Consider the following 17682-nt stretch of genomic DNA (forward strand, 5'->3'; position numbering starts at 1 on the left):
GTCCTCGAAGTAAACTTATGACACTGAAGTTTTTAGGTACTTTTGGGAACAAAATGTATATCTTCAATACGAAACGTCAAAATTTTCATATGTTGGACGGCTTTTCGTCCCTGCTATCGTTATATTTATAAAGTTTACCCGAGGATAGTGAAATGTCAAAAATATGAATTTTTCATAATTTGACATAGAGTTTGCATTACATCGCAAATTTCCAAAAAATCTAAATTATTTGATCTTAGGTCCCACAAAAATACTGCGCAAACGCTACTATCCGAGCCCTTAAGGTAATGAAACGTTAATAAATGTGTGTCTTTGTTCCCTCCCACAGGTCTCTACACATGAGTGTTTTTTAAACACAAAGGTGTTTAATATTTGAATCTTAGCCGTCTTCTTTTTCAATAAATCAAGCTTCCATGTTCAATTTCAACAACATATATTAAATGTAATATATGTTCGTGTAAATTTGCCAAACGGTATGTATTATTGTATTAGCGTGCAGATACGCTACACCTACGCGACGGTATGTGAATGGGCAGCGAAAGCAATGAAAGCACTGATTTCACAAACACCTAGTGGTCAAATGGCTCCGTTTTAGATGATAAAGTGTGGGTTTTTTCTGTTTTAAATACCAAGTTATGAATGGATTTCGGTCAAAAATTCTCAAGAGGCTGTGCATTTACTCGATATTCACGTAATGTGAGGTAAAAATGAGAGTTTTCAGTTTCTCTCGTGAGCTTCGATCAAAATGCAAAAATGTGACCACTTTTAACTTCAACGGCCATATTATAATGTTCATTAGTACGGTGTCTGATCTCCGCCAAACTCCCCCTTTTATAATTCATCTCCCCAAATTTTCAGTTTTCCCCTTTTTTGCGAAATGCTTTCCCCTTTTTCAAATATTTCCCCGTTTAACTTTCCCCTTTTCAAATAGTTTCCCCCTTTTCAAATAGTTCCCCCTTTTCGACTTTCCCCCCTTTTCAAATAGTTCCCCCTTTTCGACTTTCCCCCTTTTCAAATAGTTCCCCCTTTTCGACTTTCCCCTTTTCAAATAGTTCCCCCTTTTCGACTTTCCCCTTTTCAAATAGTTCCCCCCTTTTCGACTTTCCCCTTTTCAAATAGTTCCCCTTTTCGACTTTCCCCCTTTTCAAATATAGTTCCCCTTTTTCCACCTTTTCCCCCTTTTCAAATAGTTCCCCCTTTTCGACTTTCCCCCTTTTCAAATAGTTTCCCCTTGTCGACTTTCCCCCTTTTCAAATAGTTTCCCCCTTTTCGATTTTCCCCTTTTCAAATAGTTTCCCTTTTCGACTTACCCCCTTTTCAAATAGTTTCCCCCTTTTCAACTTTCCCCGTTTTCATATAGTTTCCCCTTTTCGACTCCCCCCTTTTAGCTCCTTTTCAAATAGTTTCCCCCTTTATTTCCCCCTTTTCAAATAGTTTCCCCGTTTTCGAATTACCCCCTTTACTACCCCTTTTTATTTTCACCCATTTTGTAAATAGTTCCCCTTTTTACAAATAATCCCCTTTAACTTTCCTCCGCTTTTCACAAATAGGTTCCCATTTTAAATAGTTTATCCTTTTAAATAATACTCCCTTTTTGTTTTTAATACTCCCTTTTTGTTTGGTACTCCCCGTTTTCCGTGCGTAGGCTTTACCAGTAAGCCTGGACCCTGGAGAGTACCGTGCACTCACTAGAGCTCATTTCGCTACATCCATTATTGGAAAGGCGTTCTATATGAATTTGGATACCAACGTAGGTAGATTTATAGCCTGTTGTGCAAGCGCCGCTAAATTCAATGGGTTAGGGATCCGTCAACTTTTATGCACGTTTATAGAGGGGCTGTACAAAGAGCAAATCCGATATGATTGATAAACCAAATGATTTTCAGAATGTTAAACGGGTGAAACTGGCATGCATAAATATTTATGCTGGTCAAATTCATAGCAATGATGTTTGAAAGTCTGTGAAGAACTTGTCTATAAACAGGGATATGTCAGAGACAACAAACAACTGGCTGCCATTGTTACAGAAGCCTAGACAATAAGAATTGTTTGTGCTATTATTCAAAAGGTTTTTTTTAAAGTTAGCACCAAAGTTTAAAACAAGCGGTCTTAACAGTGAAATGACAATAAAAGCATACATTTATAAAACGGGCCTGGACAAAATGGGCATTGCATATTTATGACAAGTGTGGCTGTGTGATTTTATGCAACTTTATTTTTAAGCCAGTTCCGAGTAATTTTCACTATTCTTTGTTTGTCAACAATTCCGTTAACCACAATAAAAATGTGCTTTCTAATCAAAGTCTCTATGGCGTATATTCAATTGACCAGACAAATGAACCAGGGACTTCGGTCAGTGGTGCACGCCTCAAAAATCCAAAAAGAATTAGTAGGCCCTATTATGTTAGATGAAGTCGAGACAAGTCCAAAATAATAACGATTAATAAGCCAATCGAATTGATTCGAATTCCAAACTCCTGGCCTTTTCCTGGGTCTATATTTAGTTGCATGATATAATTCAGATTATGATTTTTCTTAAATGTAGATCTATATCCTATAGAATTCATAAATTACACAATAAGTATCATTTTATTCATTTTATTTAGCTCAAGAATTTGTATCAGACAATTACGTGCTTTTCAACGCGTAGGCTGGACCTATTTCCATATCGAAGTACATGTATATGCACGATCGAAGCATGAAGGCTGGCACTCCACGTGGTTAGAGGCGTGATTCTATAAAGCCTATAAAACACAGCCCTACGCACATCAAAAAAGCGGGGAGAAAAAACAAATCGGGGAATCGAATTTGAAAAGGGAGAAAGTAAAAATGGGATAAACCATTCTTGAGTGTAAAAAGAAAAACTATTTACACTAAGGGGTGAGTATTAAAAGGGGACTATTTACAAAAGGGGAAAGTAAAAAGGAACAACTATTTTCAAAAGGGGAACTATTTGTAAAAAAGGGGAAATTTAAAAGGAATTATTTATTTAAAAAAGGGGAGCTATTTACAAAACGGGTGAAAGTAAAAAGGGGATATTTACAAAACGGGTGAAAGTAAAAAGGGGATATTTACAAAACGGGTGAAAGTAAAAGGGGATATTTACAAAACGGGTTAAAGTAAAAAGGGGGATATTTACAAAACGGGGAAAGTAAAAAGGGGGGATATTTACAAAACGGGTGAAAGTAAAAGGGGATATTTACAAAACGGGTGAAAGTAAAAGGGGATATTTACAAAACGGGTGAAAGTAAAAGGGGATATTTACAAAACGGTGAAAGTAAAAAGGGGGGATATTTACAAAACGGGTGAAAGTAAAAGGGGATATTTACAAAACGGGTGAAAGTAAAAGGGGATATTTACAAAACGGTGAAAGTAAAAGGGGATATTTACAAAACGGGTGAAAGTAAAAGGGGATATTTACAAAATGGGAACTATTTGTAAAAAGGGGGAAATTTAAAACGGGGAATTATTTGTAAAAAGGTGGGGGTAAGTAAAAATCGGGGAATTAATAATAAAAGGGGGCATTTGGCGGAGATCAGACACCGTACATTAGTCTTAAATATAGACTTTTTATTTTTATAACAAAAACATATTGTCATAGGTGTAAATACAGGAGGGATGAGGGGAAATCCCCTCAGTATTTCACGAGGGTGGGTGGGTATGGTCAATGTTATCGTCCCTCTCATAATTACACAAATACGTGTGTTTTACCACATTCACCTCATATTTGACCATTTTAGCTTCGCGCCATGGCAATCAAAAACTTCGGACTACGTTGAGACAAACAACACTTCGTCCAAAAACAATGGGTCCAACAGACTATGATCCAAAGTATATATATTAGTCGAACTGAGTTTCGACCAACCATGATTAGCTTGCCCTCCTCCCTTTATTATCTGGGTTCAAGTCATATAAAGTATTTATTTTTTACCAATAGAAAAATTGTCCTACTTATGGAAGAAAAATAATAGGCCAAAATTAACGTTGGACCAATTCTTTGAAGAACCAAAGAATACATATATATTTGGACCAAAATATTTTGGACGAAGTATATTTGAACCAAGCAACATCGAACCAACTGTGTTTGCATAAACTAATTTGGACGAAATGTTATACAGGTTTTTCACTTGCTTGAGCATAATATTTGAACTTGGTCCCACCGGAACTCAAGCGTGTCTCCGCACGGAGCGACCATTTAAATAAACAAACAAACAATAAGCAAGCAAGCAAGCAAACAAACAAACAAACAAACAAACCTCTTTACGTAATTTGTAATTGTCGCGACGATCACTATGTCAAAAGTGCAAAAAATATTTATTTTAATGACAACTGTTCAAAAAACATTCAATTTTTCAATTCAATCTTGACAATTGAAACAACTGATACAAATAAAAAAAATAACCGGAAGCGAAATATCTTGGCTGCATTTTGATGGAAAATAACAATTGCATCAAATGATAATCCTGGCTTTAAATCGACTATGTTTTTAAAAATTCACTTACCTCATAGAATTTTCGATTCTTGATGCACAATCTCGTCAAGATACCGACATACTATTTACAATGTTTCTCCTGTACCCCAAATAACGATCCGTTAAAGCTAATACCTGAACAAGATACTAATTAAAGCTCACGTTGTTTAATGTACGATGAAATATGACAACTGACAAGAAATGATAGTAACAAATCTGAATCACCAACTTGTCATTTTTCTATCAAGTTTGGAATGCTAACTGTACATTCTTTGCGCTAGCTTGTTAACCAATCCCAACCAATGGCGGATGGGCCCGGAATAGCGCATACTCAACTTAACGTTGTGGGCGTTCGTGTCTACCTTGTTTACTTACTTTGGTTACAGTTTCGTAAGAGTCTATGGCAAATATACCAAGGGAAGAATAGTAGGTCTCAAAGTTTGCATAGAGGTAATTATATCACTCATACATAAATTCTAGACAGTTCATTGGTTGATAGCCTTCTATCATTTTTACCATCAGCCTCTCGTGATAGTTTTTACCATCATAGTGCTGCGCCATATAGTGCGCCAGCGCCAAGCCGTGCGCTGACTCTTAGACTCGCCTATTTAGTTATGGGGTGGACAACAAAATGTTAAGTTATATTATGGCAAAACATGGTGTTATGTTGATGAAAAAATGTATTCCCTATCTTAAATAGTATTTTTGAGCAACATAATTTATGTATGAGTGATATAAAACAATATTAACTGTCTTAAATTCGTTCTTCCGGCTCGTGGAATGGAACAATCCATCTTTCACCTCGTGATTATATTTCGACCATCACACTCATAGACAGTTAATATTTGTATAATATGACAGGTAAACTGGGCACCCAATAAACTATTTTGCCCACATATTAGATTCAATCTGCTCTTTAAACAGATTGAAATATTTCAATCTTTTCATGGTTGTTGATAGAAATAATTTAAATAGATAAAATTGATTGAAATGTTTTTTGGATTGACTCTTACTCTTTTATAAATTGATTTCACCATCCAATCAAATGTTTCTCCTAATTGACTGTCAAATGACATGTGTTGCATTGTATGTTTGGAATGCGATTTCAAACGAGTAAATATGTTCAATCTTTTTTTTCAATTGGAAAGGATTTGCCCCTCATCTTCAGTCGGTGAAAGCCCCCGGTGAAAACTTTCTTTAACCCATTTTTGACCATATTCGTCAAAGTTTTCCCCATTCAAAGTTGCCTTGCCCCTTGCACAACCCCTTTTGTCCTGGCTACGCCACTGTTGATTGAATATTTAATCGGAAAATTTAAGAGTATCCATTGCTACAACTTCGGAGCAGGAATAAATATCACACAGTACAAAATGGTTTGTAAAGTAGCGACGTCCCCATCAAAAAAAGAGAGAAAAGGGAATAGGATAAATGCCAATTTGCATAAAACAAAAAATGACCGCTTATGCAGGGCTCAAATGTCAAAATTGGTCAATTCTGGATAAAACTCATACTATAATGTATTCCTCTCATCATTAGGATTCAGAAAAAAAAGGATAGTTTGATCTATCTCCGGTGTACAGTTCTTACGTTATAAACATAAAGGTCAAATGTCAAATTGTTGTCTACACAGGGATAAAAAATCAAAAATGCTCTGATGTTTATATAAAAATTCCTTTAAAAAAGGAATGTGGCGCCCAATGTGAACTTGGACGTGATATGGTGAATTCCATGGTGTGTATAGATTTGGTATTATAATGATTTTTCTAGGGAAGAGTAGAAGATGATCAAATGCAAGAGAAATGTGTTTGATTGGGGAAGGTGTTCTGACAATCCAAATATAAACTTAGTCCACCTCAAATGACCTGTAACAATTTGTGATTGACATTACTTAATTCACCTCGGATGACTTTGATCTGACATTCAACATTTTCGCGCTTACACCAATCATATCCATAACAATTTAACTCTTACAACTTCCTGTCAACTCTCTAATTTAAAACTCTAAATTACTGTCTGTTTGCCTTTTCTGTCTTATACCATTTAGTACACTACAGTTTGTTACAATTATTAAGATAAGCAAACACTGCTGGGTAGATAACAGGATTTAGTTATTTACTTAATCCAATCATGGAAGTAGTAGCTAGTCAATTTTGGTCTTCAGTGTTTTAAAATACAACAATGTAGAACATGTATAATTAATATGCCGTGTTATTTGCATACAGTTTGCCGTCCAATTGTGCCACCATATTGCAACTTTGGCAATAACCGCTATATAGATTCTATGGTATAATTAGCAAACAAAAGCCATCAGTTTAAGAGGCCTCGTTAATTGATCTTATCACTATGGACCACAAGAGTCTCATCCCAATGGCACAGTCCAATAACCTCAATTACATTATCATAGTGCAAAATTTGACCTCAAGTTGCAGAGTATGAGTATGAGTTTGTGTATCCAAATTTTCAAAGGATGAATATACAAATGTATTAGGGTTTAAGAACTGTTCCCATGATAGATGAGCATGTTGTGGATCCTAGTGTATGGTCAAATGTCGCCGTCTATCGGGTTCTAAGGCACACGGTAAACTGGTTGAACGCATACAAAGGTCAGGATTTATTTGGTGTTTTATAAATCCTAATTTTGTATTTTAAACAAAGAATATACGCTCACCATTTTATCCCGTGCATATCAGAAAACAATAATAAAATAAAATCCAAGCAAATTGTGGTTTTATTTCTGAGCTGGGCATAATTTTAGCAAAACAATTGCGAAGTCAATCTAGCAAGAGTGAAATTAGAAGCTTTTCACAAAGTCATGCCTATATTGTGGCGCGCCTCCGTAGAGGCGCCACAAAAAGTGGTCTCAAATTGTTTTCATTTGGAACAACATTTTAAAGGTCAAGGTTAACATGATTCAATGGGTGTTTACTCTTTTGCCCTGTTACCCATGTAATGAAACACATGAGATATGGCAAAAAAATGCAAAAACACCTAATTGTATTAAGGGTAGACTCGGTATTGTTGGTCGAAGCAGCCAAAATATCGATTTTTATTATCTTAATCAATATATTATTGAAAATTGGAAAATAACACTTTAATGTTTTGCAAAAGTTTATTCTACAAATCATGATACTTTGCAACTTTGAAGTTAAAACTTGCTTGATCTAAATTCTGGACTTGCATAACAAAATCTGACATTTACCTGATACCATGCATACAAGTTGCACAAACCAGGCCAATGAACAAATACCTATCAAGTATCAACAGGGAGTTCCAGCTAAGCTAATGCTGGCATTTAAAGTTACAGTTAATTAAAGGTGGGTAACCTGATTGAAAATCTCATCCCCCACTTTACCTCATCAAAATGCTGATTTTGGTATCAGAAGAAAGCTCATATTTTTTTTCATAAACATATTTTGGCGTTCCAAATCGGTGTATTTCCCAAGATATCATCAAAAACTGCCGAATTAGTCAAAACTATGGTATACCATAGTTTTGACTAATTCGGCAGTTTTTGATGATATCTTGGGAAATACACTGAGTTGGAACTTCTAACTGCAATATGTTTATGAGAAAAATAGGGCCTTTCACTTGAAATCAATATATTACATGATCATGATGATTATCATTAATAAAAACACTGTAGACTACCAATATCACACTGTATAAATGTCGGTAATTCCATTAGGAATTAGTCACATTTACAAAAAACATTTACATTTTCTTTTTGCATGAGTGCTTGAAAGGGATGACATTTTATGTTATACGTAAGTTTTAAAGAATTTGATTTTCCAAATATATCAGGTCACCTTCCTTTAAGAAAGAAAAAAAAAGAAGAAAAGGAAAGAAGCAGTGATGCAATTTCCGAGAAGCAATTACACAATTTTACTCTTATCCTATGGGGATGAGGCAGGTAATGAAAGTTCTTTTCCATTTGCCCCAAGAGGATTGTGTGGTGGACAATGACTGTTTTTATCACTTTACTAGTATGGTTATAGAACCAAATAATCATATCCGTAAATAAGTTCTCCAGGATTGTCAATAAATATAATTGGCAAAAGTCCAGTTAAATATTGGATAAAATTATGTAAACACCTGCGCATAAATACAAATTATACAATGTACATTTAAGGTTAGCAACTATTTGATCATTTCATAGCGAGTGTGTAGAAGAATTCAAATATCACAGATATACTTTTGTAGGTTCTGTAGCATGTGTAGTTCTTGATTTATGTTGTAAAGACGACTGAAACAACAAAACTTTTATGACTCCGCTAAAACCAGCTGCCATGATGACGATCAAATTTTGAATGCTGCTGTGACTGTGACAACAGTCAATGTCTTAAGCTTAGTTTGGTCCCGTCCTATTTCTATTGTTCTAAACAATGGAAACCGCCTGGAACCGGTGGTTGACCGCCGGTCGAGTTTTGATGTCACCCATTATTGAATATGACCGACAAGCCCGACGAAGGTTGGAACGATGGTTCTCATTTAAATTAAGGCTACACATTCAGTTAAGGATTTTTTTGTGGGAACTGAGAGTACATCAGACATATCGAATTGCATTTTAAACACGAGGAATGTCCTTCTAATATCAAATAAAGTCCTCGAAGTCAACTTTTTAAATCGAATGAAATGTAATTTTGACCTTTCATATTGAATATATACATTTTTTCCCAAAAAGACCTAATTTGTTTTGGTGTTTTGGAGGAAAATTCATTCAGAATGCAATTCGATATGTCTGATACTGCCCAAACGTTGAGTCAATACCTCCACATGCTCAATGTAAGTGAAATTCTGACGTACCACGGCTAATATATCGATGTACGCTTGCCGAATCCTATCCTTACCAAAATGTCGACGTGGCGTATCAAACACAAGAAAAAGTTCTGGATGAATTGGACCTTTAATTTGGAAATATCTGTGTTATAAGACACTCTGTAAGATCCCTTGATCATTTTATATGGATGAAGTAAGTACAAAAACGGTGAAAATTGTTGAATTCCAGAATGAAACCCCAGAAAAATAAAGACGCTACTCAATGTCAGCATTGAAGTTCCAGTTAATACTATGCAAAGGAGTATTTACACGTTGACAAGTTGATTCGGCATATAATACGGTATTGCCATCACGGCTACGCATCCTGCATTGTCTTTTATGTCCAAGCTCACGATTTTGATCCTGTTTCTTATTACATCTTCTTGTGAATCTGTGACACCCATCTTGTAGATACATCCCAAGACATTTGCATACAGTTCTTTGTTGATAGAGAAGATGTTTTGACCAGTCAGGTTTGAGTGCCAGGTTTTTGCGACACTTGTACGAAAGCGAGTCTGGTCTTCAGTATCTGCAACATGAACACGCGGTGGATTACGTTCAAAATCGCATTCAAGCTCGGTGACGAGCACTATCCGGTTTTTGTAAGTGACCCTGTAGACCTTATCATTCTGTACCGTCAAAACATACTTTGGGGTATCTGGTGATCTTACGTCATGCTGCTGGTCATCCAGAGCGATGTTCCAGTTTCCTCCGGGGTTTCCCCCAATGTCCTCCGGTGTAAAGATCTGTAAGGCATGGTTGTTTGGTACGCTATCCTTTCTCCCATACACCAGTATCTTCCCCTTATAGACAACTGCCGATGGACTATAAATAGCAACAGGTAATGGTGGATTAGACTGCCATGACTTGTCAACTAAGCTATAACTTTCAACATCTGAAAGCGCTGTACCTTGTTGCTCACCTCCTATGGCGTAAACGAAATCCTTCAGGTGAACTAGAGCAAAGTTTGCTCTTGCCGTAGTCATGGAAGCCAGGGGTTGCCAGACTTGTTGTTTCAAATCATAGAAATCAAATCTGTTAAGGCAAGTGCCGAAACCGTTGTATCTTCTAGGATTAACATTTGGCATGTTTGGTCCATAACCACCAGCTATGCATAGATGACCGTTAACAACTTCTACGCTGTGATTTCTGACTTTCCGTGGAAAGCCTTGAATGGAATCCAATGTATCCCATTCCAAATCGGTGGTATCTCGCCAGCATTTTATGTCCTGGTAAGCCATGTTCTTCCCTCCAATATGAATCAGCGTCTGCAACTGGTAAAATAGAATAAATAACAATGATAAACATCATTGTTGTTTGAGAAATACGTCCAAGTGGTCAGAATGTAACACATGTTTATGCAGTATGCTATGGCAGTTTCATCAGAGAATAATTAATTCCACAAATAAATAACTCCAAATATTTCATATAAGATTTGAAAAAGGAAAGAAAACCATTTGGTCATATGCCTATGCACGTTAAAATAAGAAAGATGCATAAAATATGCTACTTATTAGACGCTTCAAATTTGCGCTCCGAAAATATTGGTGATATGGAACAACAAAGCGGATTACTAATCAGTTCTAATAGAAATAATTTAATGAAATTATATTAAAACACTTGTAACTGATTTTTCTGCAGACAATACTATAAAATAATAAAAATTCAATTTCGGGTATGATGGTATCCTTCCATCATTTATGGCCTTAAGGCGAGTCGCAAGGGAGAGTGACTTAGCGCTGTTTGCACTCAAATGTTGAGATAAATAAGGCTAACAAACAAGAGGAATGCTACGGGTTAAATAAAATTATATCACTCATACATAAATTCTAGACAGTTCATTGGTTGATTGCCATTTATCATTTTTACCATCAGCCTCTCCGTGTGATAGTTTTTACCATCATAGTGCTGCGCCATAGTGCGCTTGCGCCAAGCCGTGCGCTGACTCTTAGACTCGCCGAATTAGTTATGGGGTTTGACCCCAAAATGTGAAGTATATCACGGCAAAACATGGTGTTATGTTGTTAATATAGATTAGTATCATCTCAAGAACCGCAAGATCTATAATCAATGCAAATTATTGGCTTCCTTGACTCGTATTAAGACGTAAACTACAGGTATTTTTGTTTAAATTGCTCAAAAATGGCTCTGTTTCAATATTCCTGCTATCCCACTTTCTTTAAAACTTACTTTCTGTTGAAACCAATGAGGATGTGTGATATCAGGTGTTGGGATAGTCAAGTTGGCACTCTGGGTTTGCAAGGCTATCACTTCTTCAAGTGTTGATTTACACTCGGGAATATCACTGATTCCATTGTCTAGAGCCTTCTGCAGTATATCAGATGGAATCAAGCCCAACTGGAATCTTTTGAGATACTCAACAGCAAACTGCTTACGTTGTCTGATGTCATGATTAATCCACGCACAGACGATCTCAAAAATAGCCTGCAAGAAAATAATAATGTTTTTAATTATTGTTTTGATGGTGATACTGAAATATTTTGTCTCGATGCAAGTCAATAAGGTTGGTATTATCTGTTTCGGCATCATCTATATTTTATTTCGGGTTTTTTTTTTATCAGGTTGATCACTCACCTTTCTCTCTGTCAAATATGTATGTTCAGTAGTTTGAAAGTAGATAGTTTCTAAAAATGCTTCCATGCATTCCTTCGTTGTTTCTTCCATGAATGCTGACTGCTCACGAGAGAAGTGATATAAGTTATTTCTCATGAATAGGCGAGCAATGTCATGCATTGCAGGATCTAACAATTCCGATTCCGGGCGCTGTGTAATCTCAAATGCTCGTTGCAGTTTCGTAGTAATGTTTTTGAAGGCGATTACATCCTCAAGGGTGGTTTTACACTCGGGAATATTTTTCATGCCAATATCCAGAATGATCTGTAGTTTGGAAGGGGGGCACTTGTGTACTTGATATTGCTTGAGATAGTCCCGGAGAAAGTCTATAGCCACTTGTTTACGTCGATCTAAGTCATGGTTGACCCATCTTGTAACAACCTCCAACATATCCTGATAATAAATATCAATAACAAAAATAATTTGGAGCAATCTCCTAAGATAGTGCGTCTATGACATTCTTCATGATATATTTCTTTACTACCCTTTATTAAGCATATTAGTGCATTAATTGATGAAAAATGTATTTGAAGTTTAATTCATGTCTTATTGTCTTGGCGTTACAATTATTTGTACCTCGTAGATAATCTCTAAACAGAGAACCACAAAAATGAATGAGTGGTTCATGGTTTATTTGGGAGTGCGGATTCCGAATCTTAAGATTTCACTTGTAGAAGTTTTCGAAAATCCTTAAATTTGACATTAAAAGGTAACACAGTGTGTAAATTTGTATTAAATTATTCCTCTCATCCTAAGGATTTGGGCCAAACTATACTTTTTCTGAATTCTTAAGATGATAGAAATACTTTGGTATGATTGTTAACAAAGATTAAACAACTCAGACATCTGACCCCTATATGATGTCAAATTTGAGGCTTTTTCACAACTTTTATGAAAGTACAAATAAATGATTTGGAATTCATAACCTCATTACCGCACTGCGCATTAATATACGGGAAGTCTGCGATCCAATCAAAAAAAATTGATTGCCTGACCGCGCACTAATTGCGAGGTCATTAATAACTCACAACGACTCCTGACGCGCTACAATGACTTCTGCGCGTGTGTGCATGTATAAGCTAAGCGTTATGTCAACGCATACGCCTACGCGATGCCGTCGCGCTTCTGTGATTGGTAGCTCTTGTTGCCGGTGCGAATGTTAAATTCGCCTGGTAGGGTAGGTTACAACAAAAATCAAAACTGGTTATATTTCACAGCGTTTTTATGGCATAAAATAACATAATTATGTCATTTTGATATGTTCAAAATATTAGATACGACGGTAATGAATAACATTCATAACCTCATTAATATACGCAGCAAATGCGATCCAATCACAGCTAATAACTTTTTAATACGCGGACGCAAATGCAGGTCATTGAAAAAGTATAATGACCGCGTCTCGTGACGTAGCTAAAAGTACGATCTACAATGACTGCATTACGTGACGTGTTACGCGTTCGAACAATTTACGCGGACGCTGGCCGCCGTATTTGGACATCGCATGATTGCGTGCTAGTGTGATTGGTCGCAAGCGGTATTTCCTTAATGGGCTATTCGATTATTTACAGGGAAAACGACAGATAAAGTTAAAATTGTGTTCTGTTTTCAAATTATAAGAAGAAAATGTGACGTAAATTGAATTAAAAAGAGTGAAAAGTGACGGTTATGAATGAGGTTAATGACTTTGCATCAGTTATTTTTCGGGTATTGTGAAATATCTAAACATTGTGCTTTGGACCTCGGAATATCTCTCGGGCTGCGCCCCTCGGTTCCTCGGTTCCAAAGCACAATGTTTAGATATTTCACAATACCCTAAAAACAACTGATGCGCAGTCATTAACCTCTAAATAACAACGGGTTTTGTTTTGGGCCTAGGTGATTTTCCTCGGGAGCTACCCCTCCCTCGGAAAAATACCTCAGCCCAAAACAAAACCCTCCGATTTCAAACAATGACCTCAAACTAGATGGTGCGCAGTTATTATTGTCCAAGTATTTGAATCAAACTACTGTACTTACTCCTATGTCGATATAACGAAATGGTATGAATGTATTGTGGGACGTCTGTGGGTTATATTGAGACATTTCATGTGTAAAGTATCTTTGCCGAAATTTGTCCATGCATTCCGTTGTCGTCTCATCCACGAACCCTGGCTGCCTTGAGAGGAAAATGAAGTGTTCTTTCATGTAATCTACAGTAAGCGATGCAGTACGCAACAATGCTGCTTCATGGCGATTAGAAATCTCAAATGCTCGTTGTAGGGACAATGTTTTGGTTTTGATTGCAATTACAGCCTCAAGTGCCATTTTACACTCAGGAATCTTTCTCATTCCATTATCTAGGGCTTTCTGTAGTGCGTCAGCGGAGCACTGGTGTAGCTCAAATTCCTCGAAGTAGATTGTAGCCACTTGTTTACGTTTATGTAAGTCATGATTAACCCATCTTGCAACAACATCTAGAAGCTCCTGCAAAACATATTTTTAATTTTCAAGTTTGTTATCATGGTTATATTAGGATGCAGTAATATTACTTAAAAATGAAGTTTTACTGAAATTAGTGAAGCAGCTAATAACCCAATTACAGCCAAACTTGCTTTAAATAATATATTGTGGAATATCCAAACAACGCCTGTACACTACCAGTGGACTTCGGTTGTATATATAAATGCGCATATATAAATGCGCACGTGACCAGATGACCAGTGCCATGTTCGTGTTACCTCACTGTCAATCACTGAAATTGCGACCACAGTTCCAGGTGGTGGCCGCATTGCATTCTCTAAATTCAGTAAATTTTCATGGTCAACCGTGTAATTGAATGGGATTATTTTGAAATTTTAAAACGCTTGAAATATCACAAACAAATAGGCCTATGTTGATAAATAATATAAATACAAGCTAAAACCGTTGGGGTTCGATAATGAACCCCACAAAATGAACCGACTATATTGGAAAATGCCATACGGCCGGGCGGTTTCACAAGTTGCCGGCTCGATCATGTCATCCGCCGCCTGCACAGTTCTGACCTTAAAGCCAATCATGTCCCCTTTCATACTTTCATGCCGTTGCGACAAGAGGCATGACTTATCAGCCATTCACAAGTCTTGATTGTGTCTGTTTGTCTACAATGCGCGTGTGTCACGCCGCTCGGCGGCAAGCAGCATGATAGTATGAAACCAGCACTACGTCATAGATATGGCCAATTGGCACGCCCATTTAGCACGGAAATTATGAAATATAAGTTTGTAAATCAGCTATATCTAGCTTTTCCGTAGTTAATTTTTTTCCGTGATGGAAAACGTTAATAAAGAGTTTATCTTTCGGGTCAAGTTATTTTACCCTTTGCAATCAATGCCACTATTTTGCAAAAGCAATTTTCCTTGCGACCTGTCATTTTCCCTATACTTTTGCACGGGGAGTTTATGTACATCCGGGTACCTTATATCGTTTAATACGGTATGGCGACTTGTAGATGTCACGTGCGCATTTATATATGCGCATTTATATATACAACCGAAGTCCACTGACTACGGCTTTACCCTCCACAGGTCATATTTATGGTTTATTTATCCAATTCCTAATGTACCATTGGGAGGGCGGAAGTCTATTTTAACCCATAGCTGATAGGAAATTAATATTAAACTTTTTTCTCCTAGTCATATAGCCCAGCAAGTCGTCACCGCCGGGGAGTGAGCCGGATACCTCATCCGCCAACGTGAATGTTGCAACTGTGGAAAAGGACCCATATTACTGTTATCATTATTTTCATGTAAAACATGACAGAAAATCTACATTATAATGACTTACTTCTCTCACGTCGCTATCATATTCCATTCTGGTGATTTCGCAGCCAAAACTACCGATGATTGTGCGACCACGATGTGTGCCTGTTCTGTGATGCATTTCATCAAAGTAAGTCTCTATGCATGTTGTCATGCATTCAGTGGTTGTTTTCTCCATGAAATCTGGCTGCTTCGAGAAGAACATGAAGTTTCTCACAATGTACTCTTCGCAAAGATTCGCAACATGGGACAAGCACGGGTCAGCATTTCAAATGCTTGTTGAAGAGAAAGTGTCGCAGAACTAAAAGGTAAAGATGTTAACTGACTGTTAACGAAACGTATGCACGATTTCACCACTGAATCAATTTGCAAGTAAACAGCCAAATTTAGGACTTCAACGACATTGGCTCTAGTCAGTTTGATTTCATCTGCAGAATAGACAAAATCAAGAATTACTTGAAATATTTCGCCATCTTCTTCCAGTGATACCACAGTGCTCCCGGCTTCCTGGAATCCAGATGTGAACATTGCCTTGAAGTAGTCACTACTTGCAGCCAAAATGTTCTTGTGAACATGGAATGAGTTGGAGCCAACGTTGATGGTAACATCACAGAAAGCGTTCTCAGATTGTAAAGTTATCAATCCTTTTATATGTGAGTAAACACAAGAAAATACATTAAAGTTAATTTTTATTACTTCCGTGGTACCGAGCTGTGCGCCAAGCGTAGACGAGCGTACACACAGAAGAAATAAACAATCACGCTGATTGGCTGATCAACGCACTTGACAACAAGCCAGTTGAACCATTGGTTGTCGGCACGGCGCGTAGTAAGCGACCTTGTCACTTCTACGCGATCGCAATTCACCAGCGCGTACCCGGACCACGGAAGTAATAAAAAATTAACTTTAGTGTGTTAAATGAAATTACAAACGTGAAAGAAACATGAAAGTTGTGTTTTTTACTTTTCAAAACGCTGACTATTTTATTGATCAGTTTGGTCTGAAGTATCTGCAGATGTTAATTTCTGCAATCCCCTTATCTGGTTTTGATGACATTTTCGAATTAACGTTTAAAATATGTTCCAAACCTTTGTCCTAGACCATATGTGACACGATCAAGGGAAGTGTGTCGCATGTCGCTAATATTGATTTTGAGATATTGGTAAAGAAAGTGTTAAAATCAACATGTGGTTTTCAATTTCTGAAAGCACTAAACGTCCTCTTCAGAAATGTATGTAAATCTCATTTTCGACCAGGGTCGACATGTGACTCATTGCCCTTGATCATGTCACATATATCAAATTTTGATTGAACAACATGAACTTACCTAAACCTCTGTACTGTTGGAAAGCGTTTGTAGTTGGTGAGAGCCTTGACAATCTGATTATCAGCTGCGAATACTTCTGAAATAAAGTCATATCAAATTTAGATTTTTTAAAATTTAAAAGCAGATATTTTCAGACAGCTTAAAGCCGAGTACATTAATCCGAATATAAATGGTTATAGGCAGTTTAATCCTTATTGTATTATAAAGCTGTTGCAAGAAATTAGCGAGAGACGTTGAAAATATACATGAATATTACCAGTGTCAGTTAAAAGAAGTTTTGCAAAATTATTGTGTTTATTGTATACAGTACATAAACTAAAGGAAGGGGAAGGTTTACCTGTTTAATATCGTACTTGATCTACCTAGAAGAACATTACATTAAAAATCAATCAATCAATCAATCAATCAATCAATCAATCAATCAATCAATCAATCAAGAAGGCGCAAGTAAAACAATATTATACGATCGTTTTACAGATAAGTGATGCTACCACCCCTAGCTTAAATGGGAGTTGGCGGATATACACCAATCCAACATGGCCATTACTGCGGTGTCCCCGATGTAAAACTGTGGTATCCCGATGTCGGGGGTTCCATCAATTACTTGTTGTGTGCTATACAGAATTGTACACAACAGTGATTTTCAATACACG

The 17682-nt window shown here is 36.8% G+C and overlaps 1 protein-coding gene across 1 annotated transcript; it reads right to left on the reverse strand.

The window, feature by feature from the left end:
- Nucleotides 1-8738: 8738 nt before the first annotated feature.
- Nucleotides 8739-15960, reverse strand: LOC140156899 (uncharacterized). The gene is made up of 5 exons (XM_072179929.1): nucleotides 15728-15960; nucleotides 13940-14386; nucleotides 11882-12313; nucleotides 11477-11731; nucleotides 8739-10560 (listed from the first exon to the last, which is right to left on the reverse strand). The coding sequence occupies exons 1-5, from the start codon at nucleotides 15905-15907 to the stop codon at nucleotides 9553-9555; spliced, it is 2322 nt and encodes a 773-aa protein (XP_072036030.1). The 5' UTR covers nucleotides 15908-15960; the 3' UTR covers nucleotides 8739-9552.
- Nucleotides 15961-17682: the final 1722 nt, after the last annotated feature.

The sequence above is a fragment of the Amphiura filiformis genome, chromosome 7 (assembly GCF_039555335.1).
Source record: "Amphiura filiformis chromosome 7, Afil_fr2py, whole genome shotgun sequence".
In the NCBI taxonomy this organism is placed as follows: Eukaryota; Metazoa; Echinodermata; class Ophiuroidea; order Amphilepidida; family Amphiuridae; genus Amphiura; species Amphiura filiformis.

Bases quoted from the DNA above. Each gene is read 5' to 3' on its own strand.
- LOC140156899 (XM_072179929.1), bottom strand. From the start codon at position 15,907: ATGTTCTTCTCGAAGCAGCCAGATTTCATGGAGAAAACAACCACTGAA. The intron at 14,387-15,727 runs GTAAGTCATTAT...TATGTTTTGCAG, and splicing joins ATGATAGCGACGTGAGAGAA to GAGCTTCTAGATGTTGTTGC. The intron at 12,314-13,939 runs GTAAGTACAGTA...ATTTATTATCAG, and splicing joins TTCGTTATATCGACATAGGA to GATATGTTGGAGGTTGTTAC.